The 25,471-nt window shown below is 45.2% G+C and overlaps 1 protein-coding gene and 1 long non-coding RNA gene across 3 annotated transcripts; both read left to right on the top strand.

Annotated features, from left to right (window-relative positions):
• Positions 1-787: 787 nt before the first annotated feature.
• Positions 788-11,733, top strand: LOC140420373 (uncharacterized). Its single transcript, XR_011946322.1, has 2 exons — positions 788-1,197; positions 2,147-11,733. It is a non-coding gene; the product is annotated as an uncharacterized lncRNA (long non-coding RNA).
• Positions 11,734-14,605: 2,872 nt separating this feature from the next.
• LOC140420372 (uncharacterized) lies at positions 14,606-23,067 on the top strand. Of its 2 annotated transcripts, none has more exons than XM_072504379.1 (2): positions 14,606-14,741; positions 17,634-23,067. In XM_072504379.1, the coding sequence occupies exon 2, from the start codon at positions 17,944-17,946 to the stop codon at positions 18,616-18,618; it is 675 nt and encodes a 224-aa protein (XP_072360480.1). In that variant the 5' UTR covers positions 14,606-14,741; positions 17,634-17,943; the 3' UTR covers positions 18,619-23,067. The 2 variants fall into 2 exon arrangements, with proteins under 2 accessions (XP_072360480.1, XP_072360481.1); XM_072504380.1 differs by lacking the exon at positions 14,606-14,741 and adding an exon at positions 15,017-15,290.
• Positions 23,068-25,471: the final 2,404 nt, after the last annotated feature.

Genomic DNA, 25,471 nt, shown 5'->3' with positions numbered 1-25,471 from the left:
GACAATTCAAGTTTGTATTCAACAATTGTTACTCTCTCTTTCCCCAAAAGCTCTAAATCTGCATCCCACACACTCTCCCTCCATTCTCACTCTGCTATATCTAATGTTCATTCACCCTCCCAATTCTCCTGAAGGTGCTGATTCAGGCTGATTGACAGATCCGTGCTCACTGCTTCTGGTCCAGAACACAGAGGCCTCAAAATCTTCATGTAGGCTGCCAGACAGACGTATGTCTATATTACTGGACTAAAAATGTGTGTAATATACAGACAGGATTTATTTTCCTTTAGTTGCTGCAAGTCACCAATTACCCCCCAGAATGTGAAAAGCAATGGAAAGGAGGAAACATTGATTTCCTCCCAGAAGGGGTGGCACAATAGCACAGTGGTTAGCACTGTTGTTTACCAGCGCCAGGGTCCGTGGTTCGATTCCCGGCTTGGTCAGTCTCTGTGGAATCTGCACGTTCTCCCAGTGTTGCATGGGATTCCTCCGGGCGCTCCCGTTTCCTCCCACAGTCCAAAGATGTGCAGGTTAAGTGGACTGTCCATTCTAAATTGCCCTTAATGTCCAAAAATGGTTAGGTGGGATTACTGGGTGACGGGGATAGGATGGAGGTGTGGGGCTTAAGTGGAGTGCTGCTTCCAAGGGCCGGTGCAGACTTGATGGGCCGAATGGCCTCCTGCACTGGAAATTCTATGTTGCACAGAGGAGGAAGTTTCAATCTGGAGCTAATTAGGCAACTTCCGCATTGTGACGTCATTATGGAGCCCTGCCTGAATCATCCAATAGCAATCACCCTGCTCCGCGGTGACGTCTCCGGGCTCTCGTGCCCTGATCATCTGCTCACCCCCACCCGTTTCCCCGCTCCCTGCACCTCCTCCAGGCAACCGGCTCCGGCCAAAGCGAGAAGCCGCTTCGTGATCTCTCTCTCTCTCCCCTCGGCTCAGGGCTGCGCATGTCCAAGGAGAGAGGCAGCTGCGCATGTGCAGGGGAGTACACCTCTGCTGACCTTACTGCTGAGGTGTTGACCAATGGGAAGTTAGGAGAACCGGAAGAACTCTGCTCCTCCGCCAATCAGAGCTCCCCCATTGTCTCAATGCGGAAGCTGGACATGGAGGTTTGTGCCGAGCAAAGCTGTTGTTCCTCCAACCCTGAATGAGCTTCACAGACTGAAACGTCCTCCTGTCTCCAACATCTGTGAGTAAAACACTTTATTTTCTCCCACTTTCCATTTCTTTTCTCATTCTGACCTTCAATTGGTCACTTGCAGCAACTGAAGGGAAAGGAAGTGAATCCAGGGAGGGCGCAGACTCTGCAAAGCTTGGCCCAGGTCTCTCTCCCCCTTAAAGACATTAACATATGTCTACTGTTCTTATATGGAATGTATTAGATGTATTACTGATGGTTCTGTCATAAAATACATGTATTATTATTTCTAGTTTTGTAATATAGTACTGTAGCTACATTATATATTTCCAGACATACAGTCATTGCAGCACTGACAGAATCCATTTGGGAACTCAAGTCAATGCTGACTCTCTGTACAGCAATCCAGTCAGTCCCATTCCCCCTCGATATCCCTGTTCCCCTGAAAGTCTATTTTCTTCTTCAATTCCATTTTCAATTCTTGATCATCTTGACTTCCACTACCCATGTGGGCAGCGAGTTCCCGGTCATGACCACTCCATGACTGAATAAAATTCTTCCACAGAATCTCCCCACCTCTAATCAGTAAATATACTTAGATGGAGAGCCTCTACTCTTGTGCAGGTTGTAGTGAGTTTAGATTTGTTGATCAGCATCAATCAGCACCTTCAGGAGAATTGGGAGGGGAAGGAAGTGAATCCAGACTGTATATTACACACACTTATCGTCCAGTAACATAGACATCTATCTGTCTGGCAGCCTCTGTGTCCAGGACAGCAAACAGTGAGCATGGATCTGTCAATCAGCCTGAATATGCAGCGTCAGGAGATTTGGGAGGGTGAATATTAGATACAGCAGAGTGAGAATGGAGGGAGAGTGTGTGGGATGGAGATTGAGAGCATTTGGGGGAAAGAGAGAGGAAAGAATGTTTGATAGAATTGTCTGTTCTGAATTTCTATTCTGCACTGACAGTGATGACGTTTGTAAACATCTTTTGCAGGATGTTAGATCGGAAGGAGTTTGAAGCCGGTATCTCAAACTAAACATCAAGTTAAGAATTGACAGTCACTTAATTCTCAGGAAATGAATATCATTGGCCGTTGAATCTGGAACAAAAAATTTTAGCTAATTTTGAATGCTTCAAGAGATTTTAAACATCACTTCCAGTCCACTGACTGTGGAAAGAACTTTAACCTGTTACACAGCCTGAAAAAATACTATACTATTCACAGCAGGTGTACACATGAAGGGGCTGTTTAGTACACTGGGCTAAATCGCTGGCTTTTAAAGCAGACCAAGGCAGGCCAGCAGCACGGTTCAATTCCCGTACCAGCCTCCCCGAACAGGCGCCGGAATGTGGCGACTAGGGGATTTTCACAGTAACTTCATTTGAAACCTACTTGTGACAATAAGTGATTTCCATTTCATTTCACATGTTCTGTGTGTGGACAAGGCATCAACTGATCGTCAAACGTGGAGAGACAGAAGATCACCTAGACCATGGCGAAACCATGGAAATGTGGGGACTGTGGAAAGGGATTCACAGCCCCTTATGAACGCAGTCACACTGGAGCGAGGCCATTCCTCTGCTGTGAATGTGGGAAAGGATTCACTCGGATAGCCCACCTGCAGACACACCAGAAAATTCACACTGGCGAAAGGCCATTTACCTGCACTGTGTGTGGGAAGGGATTCAGTCAGTTACCCAACCTGCTTAGCCACAATGTCACTCACACCAATGAGAGACCCTTTAAATGCTCTGACTGTGGATGTAGTTTCAAAAGCTCTCAGGTATTGATGATCCACCAGCGCATTCACACTGAGGAGAAGCCGTATAGCTGCTCTCACTGCACAAAGAGGTTTAGAACGTCATCCGACCTGATGAAACACCAGCGGGTTCACACCGGGGAGAGGCCATTCGCTTGCTCCGACTGTGGGAAAAGATTCACTCGGTCATCCCACTTGCTGAAACACAATGTCACTCACACCAACGAGAGACCCTTTAAATGCTCTGACTGTGGGAATGGGTTTAAAAGCTCTCAGGTACTGATGGAACACCAGCGCATTCACACTGAGGAGAGACCGTTCAGCTGTTCTCACTGCACAAAGAGGTTTCAAACATCATCCACACTGCGGAGACACCAGCGGGTTCACACCGGAGCGAGTCGATTCAGCTGCTCTGATTGTGGGAAGAGATTCCGTGATTCATCTGCCCTGTTGACACATCATCGAGTCCACACTGGAAAGAAGCCATTCACCTGCTCTCACTGTGGGAAGGGATTCACTCAGTCGTCCAACATGCTGAGACACAAAAGGGTTCACAAGTGATGACAGGTTGGATTCTGCTGTTATTCCCGCTGTTAATCACATCCAGGACTGAACCTGGAGTGGGTGGAGGGATTTGCCCCCTCGTCAACTCCTCCTGGTGCTCGGACGTGACGATCCTGGCGAACTACTGCTCCCCGGACCTTGAATACCTGACTATGAAGTGCCGTCCATACTACCTTCCACGGAGTTCACTTCTGCCATCGTCACGGCGGTCTACATCCCACCCCAGGCGGAAGTGAAGAAGGCGCTTGATGAATAACAATGAAACCGAATACCCAGAGGCCTTGTTCATCATGGTCGGGGACTTTAACCAGGCCAACCTCAAGAGTGTACTGCCAGAATTCCACAAACACATCTGTCCCGACAGGGACCCCAACATCCTTGACCACTGCTAGACAAACATCAAGGGCGCCTGATGATCCATCCCCGGACCACACTTCGGAAAATCGGACCACAAGATGGTGCTCCTTCTCCCCGCATACAAGCAGAAACGTAAGCAGAGAATCCGGTTCCGAGGCAACAGAAGAGCTCCTACGTGACTGCTTGGAGTCAGTGGACTGGTCCATATTCAACAACTCAGCAGCCAACCTAAACGAGTATGCCAGCACCATCACCGACTTCATCAGCAAGTGTGCAGAAGATTGTGTGTCAAAGAAGGTTGAATGTATGTTACCCAACCAGAAACCATGGTTTAACCAGGAGATTCGTTCCCTACTGAAGGCCACGTCTGAGGCGTTTAAGACCGTTAACCCTGACCTATACAGGAAATCTAGGTATAACCTTATCTGCGATGCCAAGTGACAATACCAGACTAAACTATAACTAAAGAAAGCACAACAGCGCCTATAATTCCTCAGGAAACTAAGGCAATTCAGCATGTCCACCATTGCATCCTATCTGGCTGCATCACATCCTGGTATGGCAACTGCTCGGCCCAAGACCGTTAGAAACTAAAGAGAGTCGTGAACATAGCCCAGTCCACCACGTGAACCCGCCTCCCATCCATTGATTCTGTCAGCACCTCCCACTGCCTTGGTAAAGTGAGCAGCATAATCAAAGACCCCCTCCCACCAGCCTTATTCTCTCTTCCATCAGGCAGGCGATACAAAAGTCTGAAAACACACACTAACAGATTTTAAAACAGCTTTTTTCCCGATGTTACCAGACTCCTGAATGACCCTCTTATTGACTGAACTGGTCTCCACGCATCTTCTCCACTGAGCAGCACGACACTTCGTATCCTTCAACCTGTGTCTATGTATTTAAATTGTGTATTTATTGTTGTCCTACCTTTTTTCATGTATAGAATTATCTGTCTGTACTGTACGCAGAACAATACTTTTCACTGTACCTTGGTGCATGTGACAATAAATCTAAATCAAATCAAATCAAACCATGTTAACCCTGACACTTGGTGAAGTGGGAGGGTCGGAGGGTTTCTTTCTGCTGGACTGGCCGGTCTCACGATTTTGCCTCCAGTGGGCTGATGCTCTTTGAGCCTGGGAGAGCACATTTCCACTGAAATGATCCACAAAAGCTGATGAAGGACATTTATTTTATCCTGAATAGTAAACCGTGTTTCCCCCTCACTACAGGTAGATGTAAAATAAATACATTTGTCTCGGTTCCATTGAGTCTACAGCATAGGGCCAGGCCAGTCGGCTCAATTGGTCTATGTCAGTATTTATGCTCCACATGAGCCTCCACCCAGCCCTCTTCATCTCCCCCATCAGCATATCCTTCTATTCCTTTCTCCCTTATGTATGTATCTAGCTTCCCCTTCAATGTATTCATAGAATCATAGAATTTACAGTGCAGAAGGAGGCCATTCGGCCTATCGAGTCTGCACCGGCTCTTGGAAAAAGCACCCTCCCAAGCCCATAACCCAGTAACCCGACCCAACACTAAGGCAGTTTTGGACACTAAAGACAATTTATCATGGCCAATCACCTAACCTGCACATCTTTGGACTGTGGGAGGAAACCAGAGCACCCGGAGGAAACTCACGCAGGCACGGGGAGAACGTTCAGACTCCATACAGACAGTGACCCAAGCCAGGAATCGAACCTGGGACCCTGGAGCTGTGAAGCAATTGTGCTAACCACTGTGCTATCGTGCTGCCCTAATTCATGCTGTTCACCTCAACCACTCGCTGTGGTAGTGAGTTCCACATTCTCACCACTCGCTGGGTAAAGAGGTTTCTCAGCAAATCCCTATTGGATTATTGAATCCCTTCATACTCTTAAAGGCTTCCATCCGGTCACCCTTCAGTCTTCTCTTTTTTTTATTTGTTCATTACGAGATGTGGGCATTGCTGACTAGACCAGCAGTTATTGCCTGCCCCTACTGGATCTTGAGAATGTGGTGTGAGCCGCAGGCTTGAGCACGTGTGTTGTAGGTGCACCCACAGTGTTGTTAGGCAGGGAGTTGGACTATCAGAGATATGAGGGAATTAGGCCATTCGGCTCATTGAGTCTGCTCTACCATTCGATCCTGGCTGATCTGTTCCTCATCCCCATTCTCCTGCCTTTTCCCTGAGCCCTTTATTAATCACGAACACCAGATTTGTGCTGGAGGTGCTGTTACCGACAGGGCTACAGCCCAAGGTCTGGAAGGTGGAATTAAACAGAATAATTATTTCTGAGAACATAGGAACTCGGAGCAGGAGTAGACAATTTAGCCTCTCGAGCCTGCTCCACTGTTCAATATGATCGTGGCTGATCTCATCATGACCTCAACTCCACCATCCTGCCCATTCTCCACAACCCTCCAACACATTATTGATTAAAAAATCTGTATAACTCCTCCTTAAATTTACTCACTGTCCCAGCATTCTCCGCAGTCTGGAATAGCGAATTGCACAGATTCACGACCCTTTGCGAGAAGTAGTTTCTCCTCATCTCTGTTTGAAATTTGTTGCTCCTAATCCTGAGACTATGACCTCACGTTCTAGAATGCCCCACCAGAGGAAGCATCTGCTCCACGTCTACTTTATCCATACCTTTGGTCATCTTGTGTCCCTCAATTTGGTCTCCCCTCATTCTTCTAAACTCTAGAGAGTATCGGTCAAAACTGCTCAATCTCTCTTCATAAGACAAACCCCTCATCTCTGGAATCAATCTAGTGAATGTATGTGGTGGCATTGGAGACAGTACAGAGGAGGTTCACCAGATTGATTCCGGGGATGAAAGGGATTAAGTATGAGGAGAGATTAAACAGTTCGGGTTTACGCTCGCTTGTGGTTAGAAGGGTGCAAGGGGATCTGATCCAGGTGTATAAAATACCAAAAGGGATTGATAAAGTAAACCAAGACCAAATGTTCCCCCTTGTGGGGCAATCTAGAACGAGAGGTCACAGATATAGGTTGAGAGTCGGTAGATTTGGAACTGAGATGAGGAGGAACTACTTCTCACAGAGGATGGTGAATTTGTGGAACTCGCAGGCCCAAAGTGCAGTGGAATCTGAATCATTAAATGGTTTCAAGAAGCAGATAGATATATTTCTGATTTTATTTTTTAAAAAAAGATTTAAGGGATATGGGAAAATATAGGGAAGTGGATTTGAGACCAGGAAGAGATCGGCCATGATCTGATTGAATGGCGGAGCAGGCTCGAAGGGCTGAATTGCCTACTTCTGCTCCTAATTTCTACGTTCCTAGGAACATCCTCTGAGCTGTCTCCAATGCCACTACATCTTTCCTCAAATAAGGGGACCAAAACTGTGCACAGTACTCCATGTGTGGTTTCACCAATGCCTTGTACAGTTGCAACAACACTTCCTTACCTTTATGCTCTGTGCCTTTAGCTGTAAATGTCAACATTCCATTCACTTTCTTTACTACCTGCTGTACCTCCATGCTAGTTTTCTGTGACTCATTAATGAGGACACCCAGATCCCTCTGCACCGGAGCACCCCGAAGTCTCTCTCCATTTAGATAATAAGTTGTGTTTCCATTTTTCCGACCAAAATGCATGACCTCACACTTATCCACATTAAACTCCATCTGCCACATTTTGACCCACTTACCTGACCTATCTATATCCATTTGTAAGGTTCTTATTCCCTCATTGCAACTTACTGTCCCACCTATTTTAGTGTCATCTGTAAATGTGGCTACAAAACCATCTAACTCTGTCTCCAAGTCGTTGATATAGATTGTAAATAGTTGAGGCTCAAGGACTTCCCTGTGGCACTCCACTTGTTACATCTTCCCACCCAGAAAAAGACACATTCATCCATATTTTCTGTCTTCTGTCCGTCAGCCAATCTTCTATCCAAGCTAATAAATTACCCCTAATCCTGTGTGATCGAACCTTGTTCATTAACCTTCTTCACAGCACTTTATCAAATGTCTTTCGGAAGTCCAGAGATACTACATCTTCAGGATCCCCATAATCCACTTGGCTTCTTACATCTCCGGAGACCTCGAGCAAATTAGTCAAACATGATTTACCCTTCATAAAACCATGCTGACTCTGATGGATTGTGTTTTGACTTTCCAAATGTCCTGATATTACTTCCTTAATAATGTTCTCGGATTTTCACCTCGCGACAGTGAAAAACGGCGATTTGCTTCCAAGTCAGGATGATGTGGGGCTCAGAGGGGAATTTGCGGATGATGGGGTTCCCATGTGTCAGTAGCTCTTGTCCTTCTCGAGGTGGCAGAGGCCGTGGGTTTGGAAGTTGCTGGTGATACAGCCATGGTGAATTCCTGCAGTGAATCTTGTCGGTGGTACACACACTGCTGCCACTGTGTGATGGTTGTGGAGGGAGTGAGTGTTGAAAGTGTTAGATTGGTCCCAATCAAGTGGTCTGCTTTGTACTGGATGGTGTCGGGCTTCCTGAATGTTGATGGAGCCGCACTCATCCAGACAGTAAGAATAATCCATCACACCCCTGACCTGTTCTTTGCAGATGGTGGACAGGGTTTGGGGATTGAGGAGGTGAGTTCCTTGCTGCAGGATTCTCAGCCTCTGACCTAGTCTTGTAGCCACAGTATTGATATGGTTGGTTCAGTTCAGCTTCTGAGTGAATTGAATTGACTGAAGATTGCCGTCTGAGAGGTTGGGGACCTCAAGAGGAGATCGAGATGGATCATCAATGCGGCACCTCTGGCTGAAGATTGTTGCGAATGCTTCAGCCTTGTCTTTGATATTGAAGTGCTGGGCTTCCTCATCATTGAGGATGGGGGTATTTGTGCAGCCTCCTCCTCCTGTTAGTTGTCCATCACCATTCCCAATGGGTGTGACAGGAGTGCAGCGCTTAGATCTGATCCCTTGGTTGTAGGATCTCTTAGCCCTTTCTGTCAAAGATTGCTTTTGTTGTTTGGCAGGTAAGTCATCCTCTGTTATCACTTCACCAGGTTGACACCTCACGTTCAGGTATGGCTGGTGCTGTTCCTAGTATTGCCTCTTGCACTCTTCATTGAACCGGGTTCATTCCCTGGCTTGATTGTAATGGTAGAGTGGAGATATTCCCGGCCATGAGATTGCAGATTGCGATTTAATTCAATTCTGCTGCTGATGGTCCACAGCATCTCATGGATGCCCAGTTATGAGTTGCTCAATCTGTTTGAAATCTATCCCATGTAGCACAGTGGTAGTGCCACACAACACAATGTTGGGGGGTGGGGGGGGGCATTATTCTCCATGTGAAGATCATACTTTGCTCAAGAACCATGTGGTGATTACTCCTCCCAATGCTGTCACAGACAGATCTATTTGTGATAGGCAGGTTGGTGATTTAAGGGGCTGGTTTAGCACACTGGGCTAAATCGCTGGCTTTGAAAGCAGACCCAGGCAGGCCAGCAGCACGGTTCAATTCCCATACCAGCCTCCCTGAACAGGCGCCGGAATGTGGCGACTAGGGGATTTTCACAGTAACTTAATTTGAAATCTACTTGTGACAATAAGCGATTTTCATTTCTTTTTCATGGTGAGGATGAAGTTCAGGAGGTTTGTCACTCTTGTTGCTTCCCTCACCACCTGCTGGAGGCCCAGTCGAGCAGCTATGTCCTTTAGTACTCAGCCAGCTCACTTAGAAGTGAAGCTACTGAGACAATGATGGACATTGGAATCCCCCACCCAGAATACATTGTGTCCTTGACTCAAAGTGATGTTTAGCATTAAGGAATATTGATTGACCAGCGGGATGGGGCAGTAGGTGATAATCAGCAGGAGGTTCCCTTGCCCATATTTTACCCAATGTCACGAGACCTCTTGGAGTCCAGAGTCAATGTTGAGTACTTCCAGGGTCACTCCCTCCCCTGTGTACACTGTGCTGCTGTGTACACAGATCCCACTGTCCACACAAATTGCTGAACCCGAAGGGAAAAAGCAACATTTTTTTTTGAAAATAAATTTAGATTACCCAATTATTTTTTCCAATTTAGGGGCAATTTAGCATGGCCAATCCACCTACTCTGCACATTTTTGGGTTGTGGGGGCGAAACCCATGCAGACACTGGGAAAATGTACAAACTCCACACGGACAGTGACCCAGAGCCGGGATCAAACCGGGGACCTCAGCGCCGCGAGGCAGCTGTGCTAACCACTAGGCCACCGTGCTGCCCAGAAAAAGCAACATGACGGAATTTCCTCTCAAAGTCCAATTCCTCACAGGCAGCTCTCAAAATCCAGATAGATCGCCGGCAATCAGCAGTGTGGTTCCTGACCAAGTTTTTAAAAACAATAATTTAGATTACCCAATTCATTTTTCCAATTAAGGGGCAATTTAGCCTGGCCGATCAACCTAGGCTGCACATCTTTGTGTTGTGGGGGCGAAACCCATGGAAACACGGGGGAATGTGCAAACTCCACACAGACAGTGACCCAGAGCCGGGATCGAACCTGGGACTTCAGCGCCGTGAGGCAGCTGTGCTATCCAGTAGGCCACCGTGCTGCCCGGAAAAAGCAACATGACGGAATTTCCTCTCGAAGTCCAATTCCCACAGGCAGCTCTCAAAATTCAGATGGATCGCCAGCAATCAGCAGTGCGGTTCCTGACCAAGTTAACCAGACCTCAGATATGGAAAACCTTTGAAGCTGTCACAAATCCTATCCCTTAACCAAGGACATGGACATGGGAAAACTGGAAAGACTGTGACTTGGGAAAGAAGATCTCTTGGGAAGGTTCAACCAATAGTAAAATGGATTTTGTTGACAAGAGCATTGGGACTCTCGAGCAAGCTGAACTTTAAAACCTCATTGTCACATTGGGTTAGTTTTGTTTAGGGTTAAGCTGATAGTTTTGCCAAGGTGATATGTTTCATTGTAAAATGGGAAAAAGAGAAACCATGATCTGTACAATGTGTAATCAGGTCCTTGTTACAGTGTTTATAATGTTCAAATGTGTTGTAGCATGAAAGGATTCTGAAAACATGCTTACTTCGGGAAGCTTTATTCCTTGGGGATGGGGGGGCATGTGATGACCCTTGTACTCTGGGGAAAATACCTTTAATAATAATTTAATAGTAAAATTAATAATTATTATTAGTATTGTTTTATTATTATTTTGGGAAAAGACCTTTAAGACCGAAAGTGAAACTGGAGATTCTTCTGAAGGAGAGGAATTGATTTCCTGGTTCTGAGGTCATCAGTTCCAAGAAATGACCAGGAATGAAAAGCTAAAGAAGCAAAGACTGAATAGACAGATAATCGTGTATTCAGTTACACTTTCCATCCGACTGAACCAGGTTTGGTTGCTGGGGGGTAAAGGACAGACACATTTAATAAGGGAACCTGCAGTTCAAAACAGAGCGTGGAGCTTCCAACAGGTCTGGGTATTGAAGCAGTGCACTGAGAATACAGCAAGGACTGTGTTACATCATGTGTTACACAGTTGGAAAGGACGGCTAGCTGAAGTCTAGGAGAGCAGGGGGTTGTGGATTGGATAAGACCACTTGCTTCTATTTTAGTTATGCGAAATCCAACCATACTGTTTAAAGAGATCCAAAAATTGAGTTTCTGGGGACATAAGAAAGTCACAATCCGAAAGAGAGAGCATTTACAGACGTGCAGTTTGTTGGTGTTCACAATATTCACGGACCTTGGATAGAATTCGGCTGTTGGTGGAAGTGACTCAAAGGCCAAGTCCATTGGGTGGGAAGTGAGGGATCCGACATTGCAGAGTGAGATTGGGAAGACTGAGATTGTCCATGGTGCAACATTTCTACAGGAAGTAATGTGAGGGCTCATAACGACGTGAGATGTATCTTTGTTGTACTGACTATTAAAGTGAAATTTCTCTTGTTCTGTGAAATATCCAGTCCCTGTTAATTCATGTTTGTGTCGATTTTAGTTGGTTTGTGACAGTGAAAGTTTGAAAATGTGAAATTGTGTCCTTTGGTTTTCTCTCCATTGGAGATTCCTTTCATTTAATAAGTTATCAATCTCTACAGAGACAGAGTCATTAGGGCAGTGGAGGAGGCCATTCTACCCATCGGGTCCATGCTAACCCTCTGTAAATCATCCATTCAGTCCCATTCGCGCCTTCTATCCCCGTACCCCTGTGAGTTTATTGCCCTCAAGTCCCCATCCAATTTCCTTTTGATATCTGGGAAAGGTGGGAGGAACCAAAGGAAATCCAGTTTAATCTGGCACATCTGTTTATTATTAAGACCTGGAAGATAATAAGGTGTTTACTTAATAAACAAGTCAAACCTGGATCAGGTCAATAAAATGGGGACATTCAATGGGTTTGTTGTGTATCTGAGATGATGAAGCTTTATGTAAACACGTTAAAATCTTTGAGTGAGAGAGAGAGACACAAACATTAGAACTGGTCCCAGTCCCCATTGAAACGCCAATAAACATGAAGATTAATTAGAGAATCTCCACTCAGTCAGTTCCTGGCTGATCTGCATCTCGACTCCGTGCTCCTGTCTTTGCTGCTCTTTGCACAGGGTTGGGTCGATGAGGGGCAGAAGCTGGTGAGGTGAGACTGGGGAGGGGAACCACAGCCAAATAACGCGAACCGTGCAGGAGGCAGGTCGTCCTCCGAAACCTACCCACCCAGAAGGAGGAGAGCATCCTGAAATGTAACAATAATTCTGTCAGTTCGTGGCTAACTAGGCAATATGTTGTGATGAGGTTTGAGAAATAGACCCTGGGCAGACTAGTTCACTAAAGCTCCCACATTGATTCTATCCAACAGTCACAGCGACCTCTAATGTTGGAAAATGGGTGTAACCCTGTTTGGATGCTGCCGTCAAAGGATGCTTGATAAGTCGATGCAGAACTTCTTTACAATAATAATCTTTATTAATGTCACAAGGAGGCTCACATTAACATTGCAATTAAGTTACTGCAAAAATCCCCTCGTCGCCATACTCCGGCACCTGTTCGGGTACATTGAGGGTAAATTCAGAATGTCCAATTCACCAAACAACACATCTTTCAGGACTCGTGGGAGGAAACCAGCACACCCGGAGGAAACCCACGCAGACATAGGGAGAACATGCAGACGCCTCACAGTGACCCAAGCCGGGAATCAAACCTGGGTCCCTGGCACTATGAAGCAATGGTGCTAACCACTGTGCTACTGTGCCGTTTGTAGATGGTGAATGGGGTGCTGATCCAGTGTCTGCTTTGTCTTGTATAAAACAAACTCTACGATTTGAGTAAGACTGATAATTAAGCACTTTTAAGAATTGATTAAAACCTATTAAATTTAACTAATCCAGCCCATTTGAAAAAAAAGATCTGCTCTTCACAGATATATTGGGACAAATTACAGGAGATATTTGTAGTTGAATTGAATACCTTGACTCTTCACACGGATACCTGGCTGACAAGAGGCACTGATTGGACAATAGCTGGAAACAATGAGCTGAAATGTTTTTCCGGGAGTGAAACTGTTTCTCTTTAACCCGGAATCGACTATGGGAGAGTTAAAGGGAATACCAGGCTAAATTACATTGAATATACAACATAGAAACAGCCCAACCAATCCATGCCAGTGTTTGTACTTCACTTGAGCTTCCTCTCATGCTTTCCCATCTGACTCTATCAATGTATCCGTCTGTTCATTTCTCCCTCATGTGCTCAACCAGCTTCCCCATAAATATATCGATGATATTCACCTCCACCAATCCCTGTGGTAGCAAGTTCCACATTCCCACCACTCTCTGGGGAAGATTGTCTTGAGTTCCTGATTAGATTCTCTCACATTGATAGCCTCTAGTTTTTCTCTTACCCTTACAAGTGAAAACATTTTCCATGTGTATCAAAATCTTTCATGCTTTACAGCCCTCCATTAGTCCCTCAGCCTTGTATTTTGAAGAGAGCAGCGACCCAGCCTATTCATCGTCTCCTGATAGGTGTAACCTCTCACAGTAAAAATCTGAAGACAAAAATGCTTTGCTCACACTTGCGCTCAACGCAGTGAGAGCAGGGATGGAGTTACAAGGGAGCCTGAGAAAAGCAGATTCACTGAGAATGGGTGGGCTGGGTTGGTCTGATCTGTGTGAATAAGCTGGTTAATCAGACTGTTGATGATCGGGGACTTGGTGTTCAGGGTAGTGGAGGAGCTCAAGTGACAGCCTTCAATATCAGGTTACTCTGCATTTATACAGCACATTTAATGTAATTAAATATCCCAAGGTGTTTCACAGGGACATTGTAAATCCGGGTTTCACAGATGATTTGGTAAAATTGTCCAAGTTCATGATCATGTGACAGAAAATACTGCTTCTCTCTGACTCTGCCTCCACACACTCCCTCCCTATTGACTGTAACACTAATTCATCCCACTATCCTCCTGCTTTTCCCCAATTCTCCTCCCCTGACGATGCTGACTCTCGGGTTCAGTTTCTCTCTCACCTATTGCCCTCCCCAATATGTCACCCAGGTGTCTGAAGGGGGACGTCACAATCAAACCCAGTGACTACCCACATGTACTTTGTGTCAGGGCGGGGTCACTGCGCCCTCCCCCCACTCCCTTTTATCCCAGTCCCTGGAGTTTGGAGATTGGGCTCCGGATGGGTACTAGCGGCTGAATCCCCCATAGTCCCCCGCGCCGGGTAAATCGCTCTATCCAAAGGAGAAGAAAAGATGCGAATGCGCACGGAAGGTTATTCCAATTGAGGTCAAAAGGGCATCCATGACCACGTGACATCCGTTGCTTATTTATTTCAGTCGGCCAGCAACCAATGGAAAAACTTGGAGGACTGGAAGGACTCTGGTCCTCCAGCCAATCAAAACGCGGGCGTTGTGTTAATGACGTTTCAGCTTCATGCAGACTGAAACGTCCTGCTGTGCGGAACATCTGTGAGTAAAACACTTTCTTTTTTCCCCCTTTCCATTTATTTTCTCATTCGCACCTTCAATTGGTCACTTGCAGCAACTGAAGGGAAAGGAAGTGAATCCCGGGAGGGTGCAGACTCTGGAAAGCTTGGCCCAGGTCTCTCTCTCTCTCTCTTAAAGACATTGACATCCTTTGCTCCCTCAGCTTGACACATTTATTTGTCTGGCGAAAAGGATTCATAGAATTTACAGTGCAGAAGGAGGCCAATTGTCCCACTGAGTCTGCACCGGCCCTTGGAAAGACCATCCCACTTTAGCCCACCCCATCCCCGAAACCCAGTAACCTCACCTAAACATTTTGCACACTAAGGGCAATTTAGCATGGCCAATCCACCTAACTTGCACATCTTTGCACTGTAGGAGGAAACCGGAGCACCCAGAGGAAACCCACGCAGACACGGGGAGAACGTGCTGACTCTGCACAGACAGTGAACCAAGCCGGGAATCGAACCTGGGACCCTGGAGCTGTGAAGGAACTGGCCTAACCACTGTGCTACCTTGCTGCCCCTGATGGTCTCTTTCCTAGTGTTCACAATTAAAGGGCTGGTTTCCCCAGGAGATGGCTGACATTTAAGGGGACAGTAAATTAATGTAGGATTGAAATATGTGTAGTGTTATATCATACAGATTAGATATATTGTTGGTTCTGTAATAAAGCACATTTATTATTATTTCTAGTTGTGTAATATAGTACTGTAGAGCTACGTTATATATTTCCAGAAGAGAAAATGCTGAAAAATCTCAGCCAGTCTGGCAACATCTGCAAGGACAGAAAAGAACTAATGTTTTCGAGTCCAGGTGACCTTTTGTCAAAGGGAAAAAGGATAGAAAGTGGGAGATATTTATACTGTAGGGTGAAGGAAAGAAAGATGAGTCAGAAACAAAGGAAAAAGAGTGCTAAAGGGCAGCACAGTAGCACAGTGGTTAGCACTGTGGTTTCACAGTGCCAGGGTCCCAGGTTCAAATCCCGGCTTGGGTCACTGTGCGGAGTCTGCACGTTCAGCCCGTGTCTGTGTGGGTTTTCTCTGGGTGCTCCGGTTCCTTCCCAAAAGTCCCGAAAGATGTGCTATTAGATAATTTGGACATTCTGAATTCTCCCTGTGTACACGAACACGTGCCGGAATGTGGCGACTAGGTGCTTTTCACAGTAACTTCATTGCAGTGTTAATGTAATTCTCCTTGTGACAATAAAGATTATTAATAAAATAAAGATTATAATGGCAGTCCCCAGAGAGAATAAAAGGTGTGAAAGACAAACAGCAGAGAAACTAAAATCAGAGGATAAGCTGTGACAGATGTGGGGAGAGGGGGGCATGGTTGGCAGAGAGGTAAAATGAGAAAAAGGGGGGAAGCAAAGGGAATGAAAAGTAAAGAATGGGGTGATAAGATAGGGGGAGAGAGTGAGGGGGAAGTATATATATGAAGAAAGACAAAGAAATAAAAGGTAATGGACAGTTAAAATGAAACGGAAAGAAAACAAAGGGGTTGAGGTAGGGTAGAGCTAATCATCTGAAGTTGTTGAATTTGATGTTGAGACCAGAAGGCTGTAGCGTGCCTAACCGGAAGATGATATGCTGTTCCTCCAGTTTGTGTTGAGCGTCACTGGAACCTTGCAACAAGCCAAGGACAGGCTTGGGAACAGGGTCTTGTGTTAAAATGGCAAGCAGGGGCAGCACGGTGGCACAGTGGTTAATCACTGCTGCCTCAGGGCGCCGAGGTCCCAGGTACGATCCTGGCTCTGGATCACTGTCCATGTGGAGTTTGCACATTTTCCCCGTGTCTGCTTGCCTTTTTGCCCCTACAACCCAAAGATGTGCAGATAGGAGGATTGGCACGGTAAAATTGTCCCTTTAATTGGGTACTCCAAATTCATATAAATAAATAAATAAAATGGCAAGCAACTGGAAGGTCAGGGTCCTGAATGTGCACAGACCGAAGGTGCTCAGCAAAGCGACCACTATTATCTAGAAGGACAAGAGCAGCAGATACCTGGGAACCCCACCACCTGGAGGTTCCCTTCCAAGTCACTCACCAGACCGACTTGGAAATATATCGCCATTCCTTCACTGTCGCTGGAGCAACATCCTGGAACTTCCTCCCTAAGAGCACAGTGCATGTGCAAGGAGGCCACTTACCACCACTTTCTGAAGGGCAACTAGGGATGGCCAACAAATACTCGCCTAACCAGCGACACCCAAATCCCGTACATTTATTTATTTTAAATTTTTTTTTTTTAGAGTTCCCAATTCAGGGGCAATTTAGCGTGGCCAATTCACCAACCCTGCACATCGTTTTACATTGTGGGGGTGAGACCAACGCAGACACTGGGAGAATGTGCAGACTCCACACGGACAGTGACACGTGGCCAGGATCTTCAATTAATTTAAAGTAGTGAAGCTTTTGAATTCTCTACCCCAGAGGACTGTTGAGCCTCAATCATCAAGTATTTTCAAGACAGAGATTGACAGGTTTCTCAATATTGAAGATATTGAGGGATATGGGGGATAGTGTGGGAAAATGGTGCTGAGGTAGATCGGCCAATGATCCCATTGAATGGTTGAGCAGGATCGATGGGCTGAATGGCCGACTGCAGCTTCAGTTTGTTATGATCCCTGTGTCCAGGACAGGAAGCAGTGAGCATGGATCTGTCACTCAGCCTGAATCAGCACCTTCAGGCGAATTGGGAGGGTGAATATTAGATGCAGCAGAGTAAGAATGGAGGGAGAGTGTGTGGGACGGAGATTTGCAGCTTTTGAGCAACGAGAGAGGAAAGAATGTTCCAGAGAAATTAAAATAATCTGTTCTGAATTTCTATCCTGTCCTGACAGTGATGTCTTTTGTAAATTCCTTTTACAGGATGTTAAAAGGATAGGATTTACAGACCACAATCTCAAACATCACGCCTAGATCTGACAGTCACTCGATTCATCAGCCATTATCTAGAAGGAGTCGTGTTTGCCCAACCTGTTGGTTTCAAAACATTTTAAACATCAGTGTGACTGTAAAAGCACCGAGACACACGCACTGACTGGAAAGAGCTTTAACCAGTTACACAGCCTGAAAAAACATTACACCATTCACAGCGGGGAGAAACCATACACGTGTTCTGTGTGTGGTCAAAGATTCAACTGATAGTCCAAACTGGAGAGACTCGGAGACCCAAAACATGGAGAAATGGTGGAAATGTGGGGACTGTGGGAAGGGATACGGAGTCCCATCTGCACTGGAAGCTCATCGGCGCATTCACACTGGGGAGAGGCCGTTCACCTGCTCTCAGTGTGGGAAGGGATTCACTCGGTTATCCAACCTGCAGGCACACCAGCGAGTTCACACAGGGGAGAAGCCGTTCACCTGTTCTCAGTGTGGGAAGGGATTCACTCGCTTTTCCAACCTGCGGATACACAAGTTTGTTCATGCTGGGGAGAAGCCGTTCACCTGCTCTCAGTGTGAGAAGGGATACAATGACTTACCCAGCCTGCGAAGACACGAGCTTGTTCACACTGGGCAGAGGCCGTTCACCTGCTCTGTGTGTGGGCAGGGATTCACTCAGTTATCCAGCCTGCAGACACACCAGCGAGTTCACACTGGGGCGAAGCCGTTCATTTGCACTCAGTGTGAGAAGGGATTCACTCACTTATCCAACCTGCGGCGACACCAGTTTGTTCACACTGGGGAGAGGCCGTTCACCTGCTCTCAGTGTGAGAAGGGATTCACTGAGTTCTCCAGCCTGCAGAGTCACCAGCGAGTTCACACTGGGGAGAAGCCGTTCATCTGCTCTCAGTGTGGGAAGGGATTCTGTGTTTCCTCGTCCCTGCTGAGACACCAACAAGTTCACAATTGATTACAGTGTTGGATTCTGCTGTTATAGTTTCTGCTTCAATTACATCCAGAGCTGCATTTCGTTCTGTCTTCTCTTTCTCTCTCAGGGAATCTGATACAAGAAAATGGATGCAACTGTGGCGAACAAGAAATATTAAAGGTTACATTAGATCAAAGGAAGAGGCTCATAAAGTGACCGAAATAAGCGTAAGCTTAAGGATTGGGAACTTGTTTTAGAATACAGCAAAGGAGGATCAATAAACTGATCAAGAGAAAATAGAACATGAGAGCAAACTGGCGAGAAACAAAAAACGACGGGAAAAGCTCCTATGGGAATGTGAAAAGGAAAAGATTAGCAAAGACCAATGTGGGTCCATTCCAGGCAGAGACAGGAGAGTTTATAATGGGGAATAAGGAAATGGCAGAGAAACTAAACAATGTGTGTCTGTCTTCACGGAGGAAGAGACAGAAATTGTCCTAAAAACACGAGAGAACCAAGGGACTAGTGAGCACGAGGAACTGAAGGAGATTAGTGAAAAAGTAGTACTGGAGAAATTAATGTGGTTGAAAGTTAATAAATCCCCAAACGTTGATGCTCTACATCCCAGAGTGTTGAAAGAGGCGGCTGTAGAGATAGTGGATACATTGGTGATCATCTTTCACAATTCTATAGATTCTGGAATGGTTCCTGCAGATTGGAAGGTGGTAAATATAACCCCACTATTTGAGGAGGGAGAGAGAAAACGGGGAACTACAGACCCATTAGCCTGACATCAGTAGGTGGGAAAATGCTACAATCTATTATAAAGGATGTGATAACATACGAATTAGGAGCAGGAGTAGGCCACTCGGCCCCTCGAGTCTGCTCCACCATTCAATAAGTTCACGGCTGATCTGATTGAAACCTCAAAACCACATTCCCGCTGACCCACCGATAACTTTTCACCTTCTTGGCAAGAATCTATCCAGCTCTACCTTAAAAATATTCACAGACTCTGTTTCCATTGCCCTTTGAGGAAGAGAGTTCCAAAGACTCGCGACCCTCTGAGAGAAAAGGTTCTCCTCTGCCTTAAATGGGCAAGTTATTACTTTTAAAGTGACTTCAATTTCTACATTCTCCCACCAGAGGAAACATCCTTTCCACATCCACCCTGTCAAGGCCCCTCAGGATCTTATACGGTTCAATCAAGTCACCTAAACTCTACAGGACACAGGCCCAGCCTGTCCAACCATTCCTCATAAGACCAGCCTCCAGTTCCAGGTATGAGTCCAGTAAACCTTCTCTGAACCGCGTCCAACACATTGACATCATTCCTTAAATGAGAACAATAATGTACACAGTGCTCCAGATGTGGTCTCACCAATGTCCTGCATAACTGAAGCATAACCTCCCTACTTTTATATTCAATTCCCCTCACAATAAACAATAACATTCTATTAGCTTTCCTAATTACTTGCTGTACCTGTGTACTCGCCTTTTGTGATTCCTGCTCTTGGACACCCAGATCGCTCTGAATCTCAGCTCTGCAATCTATCACCATTTAGATAATAAGCTTTTTTATTCTTTGTGCCAAAAATGGACACTGTCACATTTTCCCACATAATATTAGATTTTACAGATCTTTTCCCACTCACGTAACCTATCTATATCCTTTTGTAACCTCCTTATGTCCTTTTCACAATTTACTTTCCTACCTATCTTTGTATCATTGGAACATAAGAGCAGGAGTTGGCCATTCAGCCCGTCGAGCCTGCTCCACCATTCAATACGATTATGGCTGATCATCCACTTCAATGCCTTTTTCCCCACACTATCCCCATATCCCTTTGTGTTATTGGTATTTAGAAATCTGTCAGTCTCTGCTTTAAACACGCTCAGTGACTGAGCTCCCACAGCCCTCTGGGGTAGAGAATTCCAAAGATTCACAACTTGTAGATTTCTATTGATCAAATGATTGTCCTGTTCTATTCCCGTACCCCTGTCGGTTTATTTCCCTCAAAAGCCCATACAATTTCCTATTGGAAACATTTCATCATCTCCGCTTCTACCCCCTTCGTAGGAAGTGGATTTCAGATATTTCCCAAATACGGCCAAACTCTGGTTCAAGTCTAAGATTTTCTTCAAATGTAAACGAGAATCAAAGGGCAAAGAAGGAGGCCATTAAGCCCAGCATTCCCATGCTAGCTCTTTGAATGAACAGTCTAATTGGTCCCATCACCCTGCAAATTTATTTTCCTGCAGAATCTGTCCAGTTCCCTTTTGAAAGTTACAGTAGAATTTACTTCCTGCACCATTGTCAGGCAGTGAATCCCAAATCACAACAAGTCATTCTGTTTTAAATCAAATACTTTCATGAGATACTGTGTTTGGATTTTCACAGGGTATTTGAAATGAAGTGAAAGACATGGTTGTTACATAAAATCAAGCCTCAGTCTTTATGAGTGATCTTTGTGAGTGGACCGAGTGTGATATATCCAAGTTTGGGGACTAGTTCTAAAAATCAATTACATTTATTTGAGCGTCACAATGGCACAGTAGTTAGCACTGTTGCCTCACATCACCAGGGATCCATGTTCAATTCTGGCCAAGGTCACTGTGTGTGTGGGGTTTGTACGTTCTCCCATTCTGTGGGTTTCCACTGAGTGCTCTGGTTTCCTCCCACAGTCCTGATGTATGGGTTAGGGGGATTGGCCCTGATAAATTGCCCCTCACTGTCCAGGGATGTGCAGATTAGGTTATGGGGTTACGGGTGAGTGGATAAAAGCAAATTCCTGTGGATGCTGGGATCTGAAACGAAAGAGAAAATGCTGGAAAATCTCAGCAGGTCTGGCAGCATCTGTAGGGAGAGAAAAGAGCTAATGTTTCGAGTCCAGTGATTCTTTGTCAAAGCTAACAGTCAGAGACTGGGGAATATTACCTCGTTTCCCTGGGTTTCTGTGGCTATGACTCATCTTTCATTCTCACTCCACCGTATAAATATTCCTCACATTTTCTGACTGTTAACTTTGACAAAGAATCATTGGACTTGAAACGTTACTTCTCTTCTCTCCCTACAGATGCTGCCAGACTTGCTGAGATTTTCCAGCATTTTCTCTTTTGTTACGGGTGAGTGGATATGGGTAGAGTGCTCTTTGGAAGAGTCAGTGCCGACTCGATGGGCTGAATGGCCTCCTTCTGCACTCAAGGGATTCTATATCTATTTCTATAACACCTTTCATGACCACACAATCCCCTAAAGCTTTTTACAGCCTTTGAAGTACTTTTGAAGTTTAGTCACTGTTGTAACGTCAGAAATTCTGGGTATGCCTCATTAATAATATTTTGTTTTAAAAAATCACTCGTCCAACTTCACTGTTGTAAGTAACAAAGTTAAGGAAGCCAAGTTAAACTCGGAAACGTGACTGGACCTTTATTTTAAAAATTCATCCTGTATAAACCAAACTGTTTCTCGAAACTGCTGAATGAGACGAAATTATTTAAAGTAACAAATTGTGCCAGAATTTTGTAAAGCTACAGGGTATCATATCCTGCCAAAGTCTGGCTCAAGTCTAAGACTTATTGTTCAATCCAATCAAAGTTAGTAAGAAAGAAAGTGATTGTCTTCCATAAAACAATCTTTTTCAACGGGGCTGGTTTAGCACAGGGCTAAATCGCTGGCTTTGAAAGCAGACCAAGGCAAGCCAGCAGCACGGTTCAATTCCCGTACCAGCCTCCCAGAGCAGGTGCTGGAATGTGGCGACTAGGGGCTTTTCACAGTAACTTCATTTGAAGCCTACTTGTAACAATAAGCGATTTTCATTTCAACCAGTGGATATTGTATTAACCAAATGTATTAATTAAAGATTACTGTATTAATTAGCTACCTGTCAGTAACCGATGACTGATTAAGTAATGAGCATTAATTGAGTGACAATTAAATAATCAACAATGAATCAGTAAGTTATAGTAAGAGAGTTTTATTTCCTGTAAAAATGTAAAAGCTTAATTGCTGTGTATGTAAAATATGTGCAATGAGGATAAATGTACTGGCTAGAGAGACCTTCAAGCTCTGATCAGCCTCAACATTTGAAACTGTATGAATAAGGGATTGTATAGAATCAGATAAAGGGATAATATGAAACAGTTCTATTGTATTCCTGTCTGAGATAATGAGAGAAGGTGGTGTTAGTAATTGGGGATCCAATTAAATTAATCCAGTGACCAAATTGATCAATGGTCATGTTACAACAGTATTTTAAAATAAATACTGACGGGAAGTAATGGTCACTTTGGGGATAAAAGTAGAGGTTCTGAAGGTCTTCCTTGCTGGCCAAGTACTGAAGATGCCCGAGGCCGGGTTCCAAGGAAATTACTGTCAAAGAAGGAGCCAGAGAGGGTTATGCTTCTACAGACTATCACCCACATGAAGTTGTAAAAGTCAATGTCTTAAAGTTTCTTTGAATAAACTTTTTAAATTTAATATAAAGAGAATTCTGTCTTTGCCTTAATTGCTTTGTCAGAACCAAAGTGAATTTATTAAATGGTAGGTTGGGGGTGGCTGAAATCAATAAAGTTCCAGATAACAAGATCAGACAACAGAAATCTTCAATTTAAAAACTTGCATTTCTATAGCACCTTTCACAACCACAGGATGTCGCAAAGTGCTTTCCAGCCAATGAAGTGCCTTTTGAAGTGTAGTCATTGTTTTAATGTAGGAAACACAGCAGCCAATTTACACACAGCAAGATCCCACACACACCAATGTGATAATGAGCAGATGATCTGTTTTTAGTGATGTTGATTGAGGGATAAATATTGACCAGGACAGTGGGGATAACTCCCCTGCTCTTCTTCAAAATAGTGGCTGTGGGAACTTTTACACCCACCTGCGAGGGGCAGACAGAGCCTCAGTTTAACATCTTATTTTCATAGATTATCATAGAATTTACAGTGCTGAAGGAGGCCATTCGGCCCATCGGGTCTGCACCGGCTCTTGGAAAGAGCACCCTACTCAAGGTCAACACCTCCACCCTATCCCCACAACCCAGTAACCCCACACAACACCAAGGGCAATTTTGGACACTAAGGGCAATTTATCATGGCCAATCCACCTAACCTGCACATCTTTGGACTGTGGGAGGAAACCGGAGCACCCGGAGGAAACCCATGCACACACTGGGAGGATGCGCAGACTCCGCACAGACAGTGACCCAAGCCGGAATCAAACCTGGGACCCTGGAGCTGTGAAGCAATTGTGCTACCCACAAGGCTACCGTGCTGCCCGAGAATAACAGGGCTTGCACACCAGTTATTTGAAAGAAGGCTGTTCTTTCAGCCTCCCTCTGTGCTGGGACGAGGAATGTTGGATGTGATTTGTGTTTTCGGGTCCTTGGACTGGGATTTGAACCCACAATCTTCTGACTCAGAGGTGAGAGAGCTGCCCACTGAGCCACGGCTGACACTATAGACAATACAAAGTTAGAAAGGGAAAGTTATCTTTTAAAACTCCCACCCTTTGTCTCCCCTCTCACCCACTTTCCCTAAAGTACATCAATGTGACATGAAAGGGGTGGCACGGTAATAATAGAAACCCCAGTCTAAATAACATGGATTTGATTGGCAAATGTTGAAGTCTGGGTTTAGAGCCACAAGTATTGACTTCCCATTTGAGCCTCGGGCACCTTTCTGTGTCTATTGCTCTTGTCAATGACAGCCAGGAGACGGAGCTGAGGCTGAATTTAGCTGAGAATAACAGGGCTTGCGCACCAGTTGGGAAACTTCCATGGGCGTCGCACTAAGAGAGAGACAGGAAGGTGCTGGAGGACTGACTGGGAAATGGGCCTCCAACCAATTATATCGGTCACTCGGAGCTAAAGAGAAACCCGTCTCTTTAAATACATATACAGGAAAGAGGCTGCAATGAAATCTGTCCCTTTTAACCTGCACAAAAACAGGAGGCTCAGATTCACAGGCTGCAGGAGGAGACCATTCAGCCCATCGTGCCCCTGCTATCTCTTTGAAAGGACTCTCCCATTCATCCAACTGCTCTGCCCTTTCCCCACAGCCCTGCAAATTCTTCCCATTCAAGATTTTACTCTTTGGAAAGATACAATTGAATCTGCTTTCAGGCAGATCAGAGCAGCTCGCTGTGTCAAATAAAATAAAATCTCATCTCCCCTCTGGCTCCTTTGCCAATTACCTCAGAGGGACTCACTTTCCGTTAAAGAGCCTGTCAACCCCTCTCACCCACTTTCCCTAAAGTACATCAACCTAATGCAAAGTCTAGAAAAATCAAATATTTTTACTGATAATCGTTTATTAATGAAACAGAACATGGTTAAAAAACAGAAAATGACTTGAGGATCAAAGACAACCAGAGTAAAAGGATGTTCACAATGTTATGAACCCAAACGGTTTGTCTTTAATTCATCTGTAGCCTGTTCCCTGCCCTCTTTGTGGAACACCTCCGCTCAGTCCACAAGCATGATCCTGACCTTCTGCTTGCTGCCATTAGAATTCACCACCTTTCTCTCATACATAGAAGATGGGAGCAGGAGGAGACCTTTTGGCCCTTCGAGCCTGCTCCACCATTCATTACGATCATGGCTGATCATCCAACTCAAGAGTCTAATTCTGCTTTATCCCCATAGCCTTCAAACCAATACGCCCCAAGTGCTATATCTAGCCGCCCCAAGTGCTATATCTAGCCGCCTCTTGAATATATTCAATGTTTTAGCATCAACTACTTCCTGTGGTAATGAATTCCACAGGCTCACCACTCTTTGGGTGAAGAAATGTCTCCTCATCTCTGTCCGAAATGGATCCTCAGACTGTGACCGCTGGTTCTGGCCACACCCACCATCGGGAACACCCTCCCTGCATCTACCCTAGTCCT

Source organism: Scyliorhinus torazame, chromosome 5 (assembly GCF_047496885.1).
Source record: "Scyliorhinus torazame isolate Kashiwa2021f chromosome 5, sScyTor2.1, whole genome shotgun sequence".
Classification (NCBI taxonomy): domain Eukaryota; kingdom Metazoa; phylum Chordata; class Chondrichthyes; order Carcharhiniformes; family Scyliorhinidae; genus Scyliorhinus; species Scyliorhinus torazame.
The sequence above is the reverse complement of the archived record's forward strand: the minus strand, read 5'-3'. Positions and strand labels throughout refer to the sequence as shown.

Coding starts and splice junctions, on each gene's coding strand:
- LOC140420372 (XM_072504379.1), top strand. CDS start 17,944: ATGGAGAAATGGTGGAAATGTGGGGACTGTGGGAAGGGATACGGAGTC.